The 15,806-nt window shown below is 35.5% G+C and overlaps 1 protein-coding gene across 1 annotated transcript; it reads left to right on the top strand.

The window, feature by feature from the left end:
* Positions 1 to 10,634: 10,634 nt before the first annotated feature.
* On the top strand, positions 10,635 to 12,862 carry LOC108599936 (protein odd-skipped). The gene is made up of 2 exons (XM_017987162.2): positions 10,635 to 11,000; positions 11,426 to 12,862. The coding sequence occupies exons 1-2, from the start codon at positions 10,928 to 10,930 to the stop codon at positions 12,523 to 12,525; spliced, it is 1,173 nt and encodes a 390-aa protein (XP_017842651.1). The 5' UTR covers positions 10,635 to 10,927; the 3' UTR covers positions 12,526 to 12,862.
* Positions 12,863 to 15,806: the final 2,944 nt, after the last annotated feature.

Raw genomic sequence — 15,806 nt, 5'->3', positions numbered from 1 at the left:
AAAACGTTTCTGGGCAACTAGACAGAGGATTAGAACCCATAATAAAGGCCAACATGTGTGCGCAGCAGGACAGGACAGCACAGGACAGGACAGCTGACCAAAGACTAAGCTGATCTAATTAACGTCTCGACGGCATAGAAAGTCAAACAAACAATTGCTGCGGGGGCTATCAAACTCGTGCCACAATGACGAGTAGCTAGACGAGTGTCAAAAGATAACTCGAGTGCGGCAGTCAGTCAGTTGCAGTTGCAGTTTCCTGCTTGTCCACTTTTGGCTTAAGAGCTCAAAGCCTACACACGCTACTTGAATTTCGCCTAGAGCATTATGTCTACGTGCCAGTTGGCCAAGCTAGACAAGCTCCCTAATAGTTCGAGTGTCTCTCGATTAGCAGAGACACTTGTTTAATGCAATGTAATGTTGATAAGCTTTTATCAGTTTTAGACTGCTAATGCCAAAAGGCTTTGATGCAGCTCGAGTGCTGATAAGAGAATAATAATATTTATATATTCAAAAATATTCTTCTGTCATAGGTTATGATCTAAGAAACTCTTTAGTCTAGCAAATCAACGTTTCGTCTAAAACTTGGAAAATATAAATTATTCCAAAAAGAATCTTCGAATGTTTGTTTCATTCATTGAGAATTCTCTTTTTGTATTACTTATCCTAACGGTTGCTATGACCTTATATAGAAAACAATCCAATCCACTAAGCGCCTTGTTTATCGAGCCTTGAGTACTTGGGGATTATTTTAAAAGCCTGTGACGTCAGCAGTAGCTCAATTGTCCAAGTTGATAAATAATTTTACAAATATTTATGAATTGTGAATGCCGCTCACAACATTGAAATTTGTGTGTACTTGCGTAATTGGGAATTGGGGAATAAAAATGGGAATATAAAAAAAAGTCCCTTAGATTAAAAGTTAAATGTATAAATATAATTTTTAATGGCCTATAAAAATAAATCAAAATTTCTAATCGTGCGGAAATACATCAAAATTAAAGTGGAGGTTTTGAGATAAACAAAATCTGCTGGTCTATGGAATTTCAAATTAAAATGAAAAGTATTGCCTGGAATAATGGAGAAGCATGATGGATTGATGGGGAAATATCGAGAAAAGTCTGTAGAGCTTTGTGAGAAATTCTTGGAGTTTTCTTCCAAATGGAAAAGATTTGAAGTTTGGTTATCGATTGACTTAATTCAAGGTAGACGCTGAAATATTTCACAGCAAGGTCAGCAACTATCTTAACAAGTTGTTTGTCAGTGGGAAGCGTGTGTCTAAAGTTCCGAAGAATTAGAATAGAATAGAATAGTTATGCATTTGTTTGTACATTACTTGATTTTGCTTTAAAGGCGCGTGCAGTTGGGACAGACGATTGCTGTGTGAAGTGAGTAGTTGTAGTAAAAGGAGTCGCGTGTAAGGATAGTTTTTACACGTGAAAAAAATAGAGGCCAATAAAAACTGAGCGAAGAGTGAAGGTTGCTTAGAGATTTTGTCAAAAGATGTAAATGTGAGAGCGCTAAGAAGTCGTCAAGGGCTAAGTGTCCTTCCACACGCGACGAATGCGTCGAATGAACGAAATTCGTGGAACTAGTTGAATTGAATTGAAATTGCTGCAATATAAACGGCAGTGCTGCTGTGTAATGTCGCGAGAGTGCGAAAGAGAGAGATATATATATAGAGAGAGTGGGAGTCATAAATGTGGCAATAAAAACGGAATGCCAAAATGGCAGCCCAAGAGGCGAGGAGGCAAGAAGGAGATGCGCGTGTTGCAAGCAGCAGCAGCAGCAGCAACAGCAATTTGTTTGCAGCATTGTTATTGAGACAAAGTCACTGATTTGCTCTCTCGCTCGCACACACAGGCAACGTGCAACGTGCGGCGCACAATGATGTTGCAATTATGGAACCTTCTGTATTTTCAAATTTCCATCATTAATAACACAGGCGGAGACCAAGGTGAAGCCTGAGGCTGAGGCTGTGCCTGTGCCTTCGGTCCAGCTTCGGCTTCAATGTTGTGCCATTAGCGTCTTTTCGGCGGAATACGCGTGAATAACGCTTTTTGTCTAACAATGCGACGACTCACTGAGCGCATCAATTGAAGGCGAACATGAACACAGAAAATTTACTGGAATGCCACAGGTAAAAGATCTCGGACTCGAACTCGGACTCTCACTCCTTACTTAAATTTTGGGCCAAGGTACGCGCACCCATTAACGGTCCCAGCGAGGAGCCGTAAGCAGCACTCGCCTTAGAGATCAACAATAATTATTCATCTTGGGTGGGGGGTCCTTCGCTCTTTCGCTCTCCCTGCCTCTCTTGCTGAACCTTGGTACCACTTGCTGTGTTTGTCAACGCAGATGCTAATCACAACATTAGTCTGCTCGCAGTTTGCCACTTCAGTCGCTCTCGCTCGCTCGCTCGCTCTCTTCTCCGCAGTACTAAACATTTTGGCCGGCCCCCCCTCCAAGGCTCAAGGATATGCCCACATAATTGCAATTGCATTTCGCATTACCCGCATATCCCAATGAAGTTGTTCGCTTGTTTCTTTGCCCTCTCTTCTCTTCCCTTCTCGACTGCAGGTGACAAGCGTCAAATCTTGGGTTAACCAACTAACGTAGCCTACGATTAGTTGCACATTAAACACACAAATTACTTTGGACCAAGTGCAGATTTTAGTTATTTTTTGGACTAAAAAGTGCATGGCAAATTTTAATGGGCCAATTGTTGTAGCAGAAATGTTACTCAAGGTAAATTGAGTCAAGTGTAATTTAGTTGGCAAATGAGGGTTGGACTGCTATACAAGAGAATTCAATTAAATTAAAATTATTTAATACTTTATTTAGTGTTGAGCCTTTAAAATGTAGTTTAGGGTTATAGTTAGGTTATAGTTCAAATTAAAGACAATTTAGTTCGGTTTACTGCTTTGAATTTATTTAGAATGTTTTGTTTGTATAGGAAATATATTTGCAGTAATTAGAATAATTATTATTACTTTTTACATATTTGTTACAAATTCTCTGCAGGTAGAGCATGAATATATTTTTGTATATTTATTAAATCTATTCTATAATTGGCACGAATTCTTTTAAGGGAATTGTAACTATAGCTGTGAAATAATGATCAGTAATTTATATAATTACTTTGCAGCTTCTTTTATGCAATAATTGAATTAAAATTGAATAAATTACAATTAATGTTGAGTTACTTTGAATACTTTTGAATAATAAAAAAGGGTAGCGAATTATTTTTCAATTACAATTGTAATTAATAAGTAATTAAAAATATTTGCACTGCTTATGTCTCAAATACAATGCAATTGATTAGTAATTATTATTGAAAATGCATAATTTGTACACAAAACATTTTGTTATAAAATAATCTTACTTTATTTATATGTAAACATGAACTAGTTGCTTGTATTTCATAGATACAAAAAGTAGCTATACTCAGAGACTGCCAGTGTCTATAACTACTTGAGTTAGCTATTGAGTTAATGTTAAGTATTAAATGCAGTAATCTTATGCTTAGCTGCACGTTACTCAACTTGTTGTCAAAACGAAACCAAACAAACTGTGTTGCGGCCAATGTTGCATGCATTGTTGCATGCTTAGAGTACAGTAGGAAAAAATCGACGGGTAGCCCACTCGAGTGAGGCAACTACCGTATAGAGAGCTCTGCATATCAGCGCAAGTTCTGCGAACTGCTGCACTAAGTGGAATATAAATATATAAAGTGCAATGCGTTTGTTGAGGTTTTTTGAGTAGCACTTGAAATGCAAATGTCAAGACCACACATAGCAACTAAAACTAAAAAATTCCAAGCAAATGCCTTTAAGTCTGCAATTGCAACAATTAGTCGCAAGAACAGTAAAGAGCAGCGTGTGTGTAATTTTAAGAATTGTTATCGACAAAGGATTTGCGCTTCAGATTACCAACAAGTTGTTGTTTTTTTTTTTTACTAAGGCGTATGTTATATAATTTATGTATAGCGCCGCGCACACTGTAAACAACGCGCGTAATCGGAGCAAGCCTTAAGGACGACACTTGACAAGTGGCGCTGAAGGATGCGCCAAAAACTACGAAAAGTATCTTTTGTATTGGGTTTACTCATTTTTCTTGTTGTTTGGTGGGTCGTGCACATGTTTGCAGTCATAAATCAGTGAATGTTATGGCTGCTTGGGCATGTCTTTCAAAACGCATTTTCACACTTTCGTGAAATTTGAATACTTTAGGTTTAGGCCTAGCTTCACTAGAAATATATGACACAAGTACGCTATAGATTAATTACGTGCCTTGTGTATTGGATTTCGTGTGGAGTAACCTTTTTTTTTTTGTTTTTTACAATAACTAGGCCCAATGGGTGGGCTCAAGCGTCATTAATAGCGCTTTAATTAGACAGCGCTGAGCGCACTCAACGGGTGTCAATTCAATCTAATTGAATATATATCTATCGTGTGTAACTTCGAAATCAATTAGCGGCCTCGATTTGTTTCATTAATCACCAAGCCCAGCCAAACACTTGAGCTTCGATTTCTTTGCTGGCCTTTCTGGTGTGGGTGGGCGTTTGTCAGTTTTGATTGGTTGTCAGTTATTTTGTTGTTTTGCTTTTGCATGTTGCCGCCATTAACAAATAGCCGGGGCCGCCGCCATGCCTTGGCCAAATCACAAACGCAAATAAGCCATAAAATTTCATATATTTACAGATATATATTTATATGTGTACTTGTATAGTATAAACAAAATCAACAGCCGGCAAAATATAAAAGTTTCCGCAGAGCCCTCCGGCGTTTATGACAGCCACGGCGGCTAAAATCAAAGTCAATGTGTTTCATAAATGTGTTGTTGTTGTTTTTGTTATTATTGTTGTTGTTGCTGCTTTCATATGCGTATGACTCTTTTTTATGCCAACTACCATTGCTTTTTTTTATTAGATTTTGGATCAGTACACTTGCATTAGGGTGTAGCCATTCGAAGCTTTTCTTTACCCTGGAATTAAAGAAAATTATAGTTTCGATTTCGAATTTTCGAAATATTCAAAACAAAGCAAAATATGTCTTAGAGTTTTAGGCAATTTTTAAAAAATTATTAAACTAAAACAATTACAATTTTCGAACTCGAATTTTCGAAATTATAATAATTTCAAACAGAAACATGCTTAAGACTTTAAGGCAATTTTTAAAATAATATTTACTTAAAAAAGGTAAGATATTCGAACTCCAATTTTCGATACGCAAATAAATGCGTTTGAATCGATTTTCTATCTAAATTATGAGTTAGTTTAAATTATTTGTTGTTGTAACTAATTGCTTAGCTTGCTTTTATACATAATTAAGAGCGTATAAATTCTTGCATAATTTATTTGTTAGTACTTTTTTTTAAGTAAGGTCCAGCCTAAAAGAGAACATGATTTTGCGACACTTTTTTTTTCGCTGTCTTATCAAAGCAATTGCGATTTTATGACCAGCAACAACAGTTCAAACAGATTGCGATAAGCAATGCATTAAGTAGCAGCCACAAAAGTCACAGTCATGCTGTATATATGTGTGTGTGTGTGTGTCTGTATGTATGTGGGCGTTTATAGGAGTGATCTGTAGCGCACGCTAATGTGACCAGTAAAGTAAAAGGATTAATCTAATTATTTTGGCAAATAAATACAACCCCTTCCTCAAATAGAAATGCAACTAAACCCGTTCGTAATTCGCTACAGGCGCAAAGAGCGTAAGAGAGAAAGCGCTAATGCAAGAGAGAGAGAGACAAACACTTGCAAGCAGTTTGGCAGTAGTGCTGCTAATCTCAGCCCTAGCGTACACCTCTTTACTGCTCTAAGAATTTTCCAGGTAAGCCAGAAGGTGCGTCGCGCCCACCACAAGCTGCACACAATGAGAGCGAGAGAGGGTTGACGATATTTTTCTACCTGCTTCGAAAACCCATTTAATTACGCTGGTAAAGGGTACACCCCTTTTTCGCTACGGCTACGGGCTTGTTTTGGTTTCTGGTCGTACGCATTGCCCAATGTCGTCCTTGGGTTACTTTATGATCTCGGACTCGACTCCGGGCGTGACACTTTTATGGTGTGTTTAGATACTTTTCGCAAGCAATGCGAATTTGCAAACAATGCAGCAAACTGCAACCGTCTATAGCCTTGACTTTTCGCAAATATTTATGTTTATTGTTTATAGTTTTGTTGTGCATATTTATTGCGTTTTATTTATTTATTTATTTATGCCGCGCGCATCCTTTTGCCAAGCAACGAATGTTTGGCATATTTACCTAATTATAGTATCTGTGGCTCTCTGCAGTCCTTGACGTGTATTTCCTGACTTTTACTTTTTGGGCTTGCTGCATAGCACTTTTCATGGAAGCCGGCTAACATAATTTTTAATGCTTTTGTTAAATTACTTGGGATCTTACCTTGAAGTAAGTGTGGCTCGAAATGCGGCAGCAGAAAACTTATTTTAAGTTAGGTATTAATGTTTAAAATCAAAATATGCTTTTCGAAATTCGAGTTCGAAAATTCGAAAACAAGTTCGAAAATTCGAACTTAATAAACAGACTTTGCTGACTAATTTTACACTCATAACTAGCTAAAAAATTGTAAATAGCTAATTTTTGTATAAATTGCAACTTCTTCGAATTCATAATTGAAGGTCGCGCTGTTTATCACGTCGTCAAGCTAAATTCGAATAACAATTGCAACATTTTAGTGTGAAAAAAGTTCAACTAACGCAAACGCTCAACAATTTTTGTGACAAATTGCGGGTCATAAGTTGGAAAATGTGGAAAATTTGTAGCGCAGTTGCACTAAAAAATCTAATTTTTTTCAACGAATTGCTAAAAAAAAACAAAAGCCAAATATAAAAATATGCTAAAAACCAGGCCAAAAAATCTCTTGGCCAAGAGCCAAGGGTCTTGGTGGTTCTGCGAACAGTTTTTATGAGACGTGCCCAAAGACAAAGACCAGAAAAAAATAAACAAAAAGTTGTCAATTTGTTTGGTTTTTATGAGCGCATATATATATTTTTTGCTCTAAATGTTATATTTTTTACGCTCTAGATTTTTTGTTAGGCAGCAGTAGAAAAAAAAGGTCGAGCTACTAATGTCGAGCAGTAGGTATTCGAAAATGTTTTTATGGTTTTATGGCCAATGTTGCAATGACTTCTTTATTGGTGCAGCCAAGGACTTGGCTGCTGACTTTTTATGAGCACACTGAGTTTCCGTTTCCGTTTGGCAAGAGCGAGACAGCGAATCTGAGCATATGCAAATACTTAACATGTGTGTGTGTGTGCGTATATTTGTTAAGTTAATCCTTTTGGCCATGTGTGTAATAGCAGGAAGTTGACAGTTGGCGTTGGCCATATATCAAACAGAAAATAACGCTGGGAATTATTCGGTCTGTGTCTTTCATGTGTCAGCGCAGTGCGCGTGTGTGTTTTATCTATTTATTTATTTATTTGTTTTTGTACACTTATGACATGATGTTAATTACTGCGCATGCAGTCCAAAAAAACAAAACAAAAAAACCAAACACTTTGTTCAAGTTTGCCGCCGCCTGTTTGCTCACCAAAAGCTGCGCTGTCGGATTTTTTTGCTTAGGCCAGGATATTTGCTTAACTCGTCGTCTTGACTTCACTTTGGGTTGCGCCGTCTGTTTATTCAACGAATTGTTTAAATTGTCAAACAAATTGTTGTGTAAATATTTTGTAATTGGCTTTTGACAACAGTAGTTCAAGCCAAGTCCTGGGGAAGTTGCGCCTGCTTAGCTGCATAAGCGTGCCGGACTCGACTTTAGTCTGCGTGGCTTAGTCGCTGTTGTTGTGCGGGAAAAATCCCAGTGCTAAGGCTGGGAAAACTCTCAGGCTGCTCCTGCTAATGTGCGGCAAAACCATTCACCAAAATCAGCGTGAGAATGCATTAAGCAATGAATAATATTTTGCATGTGAAATTAAATTCAAAGGTTAAGCGTTGATAATTTGTATATCGTATAAAAGATAAGGCAAACATTAAGTTACTAATATGCAGCTAAATTTAATTTATGAAAGTCAAAAGGGAATAATTTAAAAGCAAAGGGAATAATTTTAAACGAATTTGCAGCTAAATTTAATTTATGAAAATCAAAAGAGAATAATTTACAAGCAAATTTAGCTAAAGATCTAACATAAAATTTATTGTAAACATATTTAAATGGCTTAATTTAGAGTCTCATAGTCAGTTAAGTAAAGAGTTTTTAGCTAAATTTAATTTATGAATGTTAAAAATAAAATATTTAAAAGCAATGCATGAGAAATTAAATTCAAAGTTGTAGAATTAAAATAAAAATGCGTAAGGAAAGTTATAAATAAAAAATAAATAAAGAATTTGTAGCTAAATTTAATTTATGAAAGTCAAAAAGGAATAATTTAAAAGCAATATTTGAAATTTAGTTGAATATGAGATATATTTAATTCTTTGAAAATGTATTCTATACATTTAGAGTCCCATAGTCAGTAAAGTAACGAAATTAGTAGATAAATTTAATTTATAAATGTCAAAATAAATTATTTAAAAGCAAAGACTTTAAAATTCAGCTAAAGCATTGAAATTGCTTAATTTCGAAACCAAAAGTTTTTATTCTATATATATTTAAATTGCTCAATTTAAAGTCTAAATAGTCTGTTATAACTATTTCTTTTTATTTGTCGCATGATTACAAAACTACTTAGATATAAAACAAATTTCTTTCTATTATTCAAATTCATGTTTTTAAAAATTTTAGCGTCGTTTCGTTTTATTAGTTTATTTTCCTTTCTACTTTCAAGCATTAGACATGGAAAACTTTGTTCTCGCTTCTTTATCTTTCCAGCTTATATGGCATAGCAAGTTTTGCTCTATGCTATTTTTATATATATTTTTGTGATTTAATTTTTACTTTGCATAGTTTGCGCATTTATGGCTTGAATTAAATTTTATAGCCCCCTGCGCCGGGCTGCCTGTTGATAAGTTTTTATTTTTGACTTTTTACTTAGACACACGTCTGATTTTTATACAAGTTCTACGAAAAAAGTAGAATAATAAATATTTTTACTTTTTGATAAGCCTCAAGTGAACAATTTAAAAACCTTTGACTGCATTAAGCAATTTAGAAATTCACTTTAAATTATTAAAAGATTTACTACAATTTACTTGAATAAAGTATAAAATAAAAATATTTTTTATATGCGAAAAAATAATAAGAACGCTGATTTTCATTTTACATAAATTTATTTAAATTTTTTTATAGCATTAAAAAAATAATAGTTAAAGTTGACTTTAAAAAAAATTTACTACAATTCACTTGAATGAAAATAAAATTAAAAAATAATTTTTATATGCGAAAAAAATATTATATAAATTTAATTAAATTTTTCTTATAACTTAAAAGAGAGAATACTTAAAGTTGACTTAAAAAAATCAGCAAATTAATATTATATCATTAATTTTATTCAAAAAAAATTGTATTAAATGCTAGGCTCTGCTTTTATTTATAAAAAAAACTCAACTTTCATTACTTCTACTTTGAATTTTCTTCAAGTGCATACAATTTGCTTCGGCAAATTGCAGCCCATGAATTGAATATTGATTTGTGAGCGCGAAATCTGTAATCTGTACGTCATTAGAGAAGCTGTAAAAATTAAAGAAACGAAACTATGCATAAATTATATAATCATAGGCGTGTGTTATACGCTTTTGAGCGTAGCACATTAATTTTTAACTGCAACCGCTATAACTAACTTGAAAATGAAGCCACACGAAAATAAAATGCAATTTGCCATAGTCAACGGTAGTTTGCATTAAGGCGTAACTTAAAGTTGAACTTAAAGTGAAAAAGTGTAATTCAAAAGTTGTGCAAATTAAAATTCAAATACATTTTGTAATAAATTTTTGGTTAGCCTTTGAAGCAGCTAATTGAGTTTTCAACTCTGTGACAAAAACGAAAATGAAAATGAGAAAAAAAAGATGAGCAAATTAAAATTTAAATGACAACGAATCAGGCAAACATGCAAACAACTAAAAAGGAAGAAGGGACGACAATAGATTACAATATCCTGGGGCGAGGCACGAGCAAAAACAGAGAGACGGGCGCAGCTGGTACGGGGCATGCGCCGCCTGGGTGGCAAAAAATGCAAAATGCGGGTTGAGAGTCCTGACAGCAGCAGCAGCAACGGCAGCGACAGCAGCAGCAGCAGAAGCAACAGCAGCCCGACAACGGCGTCCGACCATCAGGCCAACAGTTTCCGCTTGTTTACAACAACAACAATGAGACGTATACAGCAGCAGCCGTAGGGCAGCAGCAGCAACAGCAACAACAACGACGACAGCAGCAACTGGCGAGCCAGCCAATGGGAGCGCTGCTAGCGGCAGCAGGTAGGCGTGTACGTATCTGCCATTTCCAAATAAATTTCCAACCCCGACAACAGCAACAGCAACAACAATGAAGCAACCGTTGCTCCCAGCTGCTGTTGGTTGCTTCAAAACCGGTCGACAACGCCGCAGTTGCATTCAGTTATTAACGAGCGCTACTCACAGGCAGCAGCAGCAGCAGCAGCGACAGCAGCAGCAGCAGCAGCAGCAGCAGCAACAGCCACAGCAGAAGTCACTTCACTCAACAGTCACACACACACACGCGCACACTTGTGTTTTAGTGTGAGAGCCGCTCGCAATTTTCACAAGTTTGAGTCGGAGAGCAACGCACACCAACAGCAATCAGTTTGAGTTGAGACGTTGTCGTGGGCACGTCGCTTAAACAGAGCAATACGCACAACAGCAACCAACAACCAACAGTAGAAAATAAAAAAAGACGTAAAAGTGACCAAAGACTACAAGAAAAATAAAAAAGTGTCAAGTGCTCAAAACTAAAACAAGTGCTTACTACATTTAAACTAAATTTTAAAATTAATAACAATACAAAAGGAATATGTCTACTACATCAGCATCGCCCATCAGCAACATAACTGTGGATGACGAGCTTAACATAAGCAGAGAACAAGGTAAGCAGTAAATTAAATATAAAAAAAAATTAAGCCGTCGCTTAGTTGAAAAATTAATATTAAATAATGCATTGCTTTGCTTTATTATAAAAAATATTCAATGCTTTTAAAAACAAAAATAATTTAATGCGTAAAAATATTTTAAATTAGTAAAGCGCTAAAATATATTAAAAAAATATATATTGCTACAAAAGTTAAATTAAATATTAATATAATGCAAATATTTTGTAAAGAATTTTAAATTATTAAAGCGCTAAAATATATAAACAAAAATAGTTATTGCTACAAAAATTAAATTAATGAAAATATTTTTACTTAAAAAATTAAATGAAGTAATGCAAAATGCTTAAAAACAATTTTAAATATAAAAAAAATTAAATTATTAATAAAAGCAACTTATTAATCAATGCTTGATTTTATTTTAGATTTTGTTGAAGACGACTATATAGTTATTAAGGAGGAGCGCGAGAGCAGCTTGTCGCCAATGTTGACGCCACCGCACACGCCCACCGAGGAGCCGCTGCGACTGCGAGCAGCGGCAGTTACCAACACAGATGCAACACAGCTGCAGCAGCTGCGACACATGGCGCACTACCAACAGCAGCAGCAGCAGCAACAGCAAGTTGCACCACAGCAACAGCAACAGCAACATCATCATCAACGGATATGGCAGGCACATGGACATTATCCAGTTTATGCTGCTGCTGCAGCAGGCGCTGATCCTGTTGCAGTGCATCAGCAGGCGCTGCTAATGAATCAATGGATACGCAATGCGGCGCTGTATCAGCAACAGCAGCAGCAACAAGCAGCAGCAGCAGCAGCTGCAGCTCATGCGCATCATCAACATCAGCAGCAGCAGCATCATCATCATCATCCGCAGCATCATCATGCGCATGCTCATGCGCATCATGTGCGTCCCTATCCCGCTGCACTGCATCAGCTGCGTCAGTTTGGTGTTATGCCGGGTCTTAAGCTTGCGGCCAGCGCTGCAGCAGCAGCTGGCGCTGGCGCTAGCAGCGGCAGCAGTCGCCCCAAGAAGCAATTCATATGCAAATATTGCAATCGACAGTTTACCAAATCCTACAATTTGCTAATACACGAGCGCACGCACACAGATGAGCGTCCCTACTCCTGCGACATATGCGGCAAGGCGTTCCGGCGTCAGGATCATTTGCGCGATCATCGCTATATACACTCCAAGGAGAAGCCCTTCAAGTGCAATGACTGCGGCAAGGGCTTCTGCCAATCGCGCACGCTGGCCGTGCACAAGGTCACGCATTTGGAGGAAGGACCACACAAGTGTCCCATATGCCAGCGCAGCTTCAATCAGCGCGCCAATCTCAAGTCGCATCTGCAAAGTCATAGCGAGGCGCAGGCGCAATCCCAGCCAGCAGCTCAAGTTGTTGCCACGCCGCTGCCAGCAGCGCAGCCAGCACTCGATTTATCCTCCAGCTCTGTAGCCGTGGGCGTGGCACGCCCTAAGCGCATGCTTGGCTTTAGCATAGATGAAATTATGAGCAGATAGTTTGGCAAGCAGCAGCAGCAGCGAAATCGCGCGCTCTCGCTCTTTCAAACTTTTGCAACCGCCAGGCATGGGAACTGCCTTGGCTTGGAGTTTGCCACTTCGCCAGCGGCTCAGCTCGTCAGCGTCCCAGTGAAGTCGCCGCCGCTGCGCGCAGTTGCAACGTTTTGTAGCAAACGACTGTCTATATCTTTATATAGATGCCGATTTGCTTCAACACACACACACACATACAAACATTTGTAATGCCAAAGCACGCACACACGCACACAAATTAGCTAATTAATTTTAATATTTAATTAGTGCAAAACATGTATTGCCTCCAATTCCAAAATCTTTTATTTTATATATAAATTAAGTCGTAGTTTTAATTTTTTGTACCTTATTAGCTCTAATAGTTCAGTTTGTTACCCGTACACAAACCTCAGACCTTGCTTGGTTATTAAAAAAACATAAATAAGACTGTTTAATTCATTTGTTTTTTATTGCTTACTTAATATAGTTAAATCCAGAGCGCTAGCAGGCTAAAGACAACGCGATCTCATTAACTGTCTTTATATTTAGTTAATTGTATATATAGCTTATAACTTACAATTGTATATTACTTAAATATATATCGTACATTGCATTGTATGTTCACAAAATACTTTAACTGCTTGTTTTATTAATTTATTTAGTCATGCTGAGCAACTAAATTTTAGTTACTCATTGATTAGATGGCTGGCGCTTAGTTTTATACGCAGCTATAAATCGCTGAAGTAAATTTATTTCGGCTACATCTGGCATAGTTTGAAATATGCCATTCTATTGTTTTAAAACTAATGCAAAGTAAAATATTTTTTAATATTTAAATTGCATACATATGCCAAATAGTTTACGAAAGTCTTAAGCATTAAAATAGACTTCATTCTATATAAAGCATACAAAAATTAAATGCTTACAATTGAAAATATATTTATGCATATATTTTTTTTAATATATGAAACTCATAGAAATTTTCGTTTCTCATTATTCAAGCATTTTATTTAAACCTTTCGTTTAATTACTTCAATACTTCATTTTATATAAAGAATAAAAAATTAAATGGTTATAATTAAAAATTTATTTACGCACATTTATTATTTTTGTGTATATATTTTTTTATATATATTTCTTTCTAATATTTTATGCTTAAATTAATTCATTGACATTTTCGTTTCTCATTATTCAAGCATTTTATTCAAACGAAAAACTTCAAAACTTTTTCTTTGAGTTTAAATTAATTCAAGAAAATTCAGAATATTTCCACTCATTCAAAGAATAAAAGAGTAAATTATTGAAAATATATTTATACATATTTTTTTAATATTTGCAACCTAAATTAAGTCATATACATAAATTAAGTCGCAAACAGTCAAACACTTCGTATAATTCCTTCAATACTTCAATACTTCTATAAAAAAAATAAATGCCTATAATTGAAAATATATTTATATATATTTATTATTTTTGTATTTATATTTTTATGTATATTTCTTTTTAATTTATGCGCATAAATTAATTCATTGACATTTTCGTTTCTCATTATTCAAGCATTTTATTCAAACGAAAAACTTCAAAACTTTTTCTTTGAGTTTAAATACTTTTTAATTCAAGAAAATGCAGAATATTTTTACTCATAAATAATAATTGCATATATATTTATGCATATATTTCTTTAATATTTGAAACTTAAATTAAGTTATAGACATTTTCGTTTCTCATTATTCCATCATTTTATTCCAAACATTTGCGATAATTCCTTTAAAACTTTTTCTTTTGAGCTTAAATACTTTTTAATTAAAAAAGAATGTAGAATATTTCTACTCATTCAAAGAATAAAAGAGTAAATAATTATTGAAAATATAATTTGATTTTATCATGCAATATTTTATTTAAATTCCTAGATATTTTTTACTTATTATTCAAAAATAATATTAAAGTAATTCATTTTATTATGTTTAAATGCATGCTAATTTGTATAATTAATTAATTTTATTTATGCTAAATTTTCTACATTTAATTCAAGTACTACAGAATTTTCTATAGTCTAATTTTTTCTAAAATTATTTTAATTGAAGTTATGCTAAAATACTTGCTTTACTTTTAAAATTTATGCATTTAAAAAATATTTAAATAAAATTTAATTACTTTAGTTGTAGTTTTAATATCCCAATTTCCTTAATCCAACATTAAGTTCCTTAATTATGCCAAATAGCATTTGCTTTTGTTTAAAATCATGTTCTGGCATTTAAAGTCGAAAAATTATCATACCCGTTGCTGTATGTCATGCAACTAAAAATAACAGAACACCCAAAGAGACACTTGGACTTGTTTTACTATAAAAAAAATCGAATAAACAAAGAATGTTGTTCTGCATAACTCACAATCGCCAAACAATTTAATTTAATAACCACTATTAATTTACAAGTTGCCGCAAAAGGCAAAAGACTAAGTTAATTTATGAAGAGCAAAGATGTGTTTCGCATTAAGAGACGATGTGGGCGATAGCTATAGAAAAAAACTAGAGAATGGAATTGTTTGGGAACGTGCCACAAATAGAGCAAAAAGACAATTGAAGTCATTGCATTTGGTTTAGGCACGCGCAGTTCAAAGAATCAGGATAAAGATCTAAAAGTTGTTTAATTGAAATGCTGGGGCAATTGTTTGGACTGGGTCAACAGCTGTCTGCAAATAGTTTGAAATGCGTTTGGCCAACACAATTGCTGGATTGACAGTTTTTGGTTGCAAATTTTAAATCAAATTGTTTGAGATGAGGCTGAGGCCTGTTGCCTGCTGCGTGGCTAGAGCGCCCGCCTGCTGCCACGCCCTGCTGCCTTTTGGCCAACTTGTTGCACACACACACACATAACTAAACAGCAGGATAACAAACATGTCCTGCCACACACACAATTATTGCCAACAATCCGCACTGCGTTGAACCAAAATATTTTGTGAAAGTCACAGCAGGCGGGCTCAAGACTCTGGCTGCGTGTCAGTTTTGTAGGCCACAATTAAACGCATCGGTTCCGCAGCTAGGGTGGCCCAAACTAGCAGCAGAGATAGATAGATCTATCTATCTGCTCCTAGCTGCGAGCGCAGCGTCTGCCAAAAGTGAGCCATTTACTTTACCATTTTTTTTTTGTTAGCCCTTTGGCCACGGGGGTTGCTGCACGTTCGACACTCGACCAGTAGTGTCCTTGCCAAATTGACCACCCCAGCGTTAGTCTGCGCTCTCTCTTCACTCTCTTCGCTCTCTCGCAGCG

This window comes from Drosophila busckii, chromosome 2L (genome assembly GCF_011750605.1).
Source record: "Drosophila busckii strain San Diego stock center, stock number 13000-0081.31 chromosome 2L, ASM1175060v1, whole genome shotgun sequence".
Lineage (NCBI taxonomy): Eukaryota > Metazoa > Arthropoda > Insecta > Diptera > Drosophilidae > Drosophila > Drosophila busckii.
This window is presented reverse-complemented; position numbering and strand designations above follow the sequence as displayed.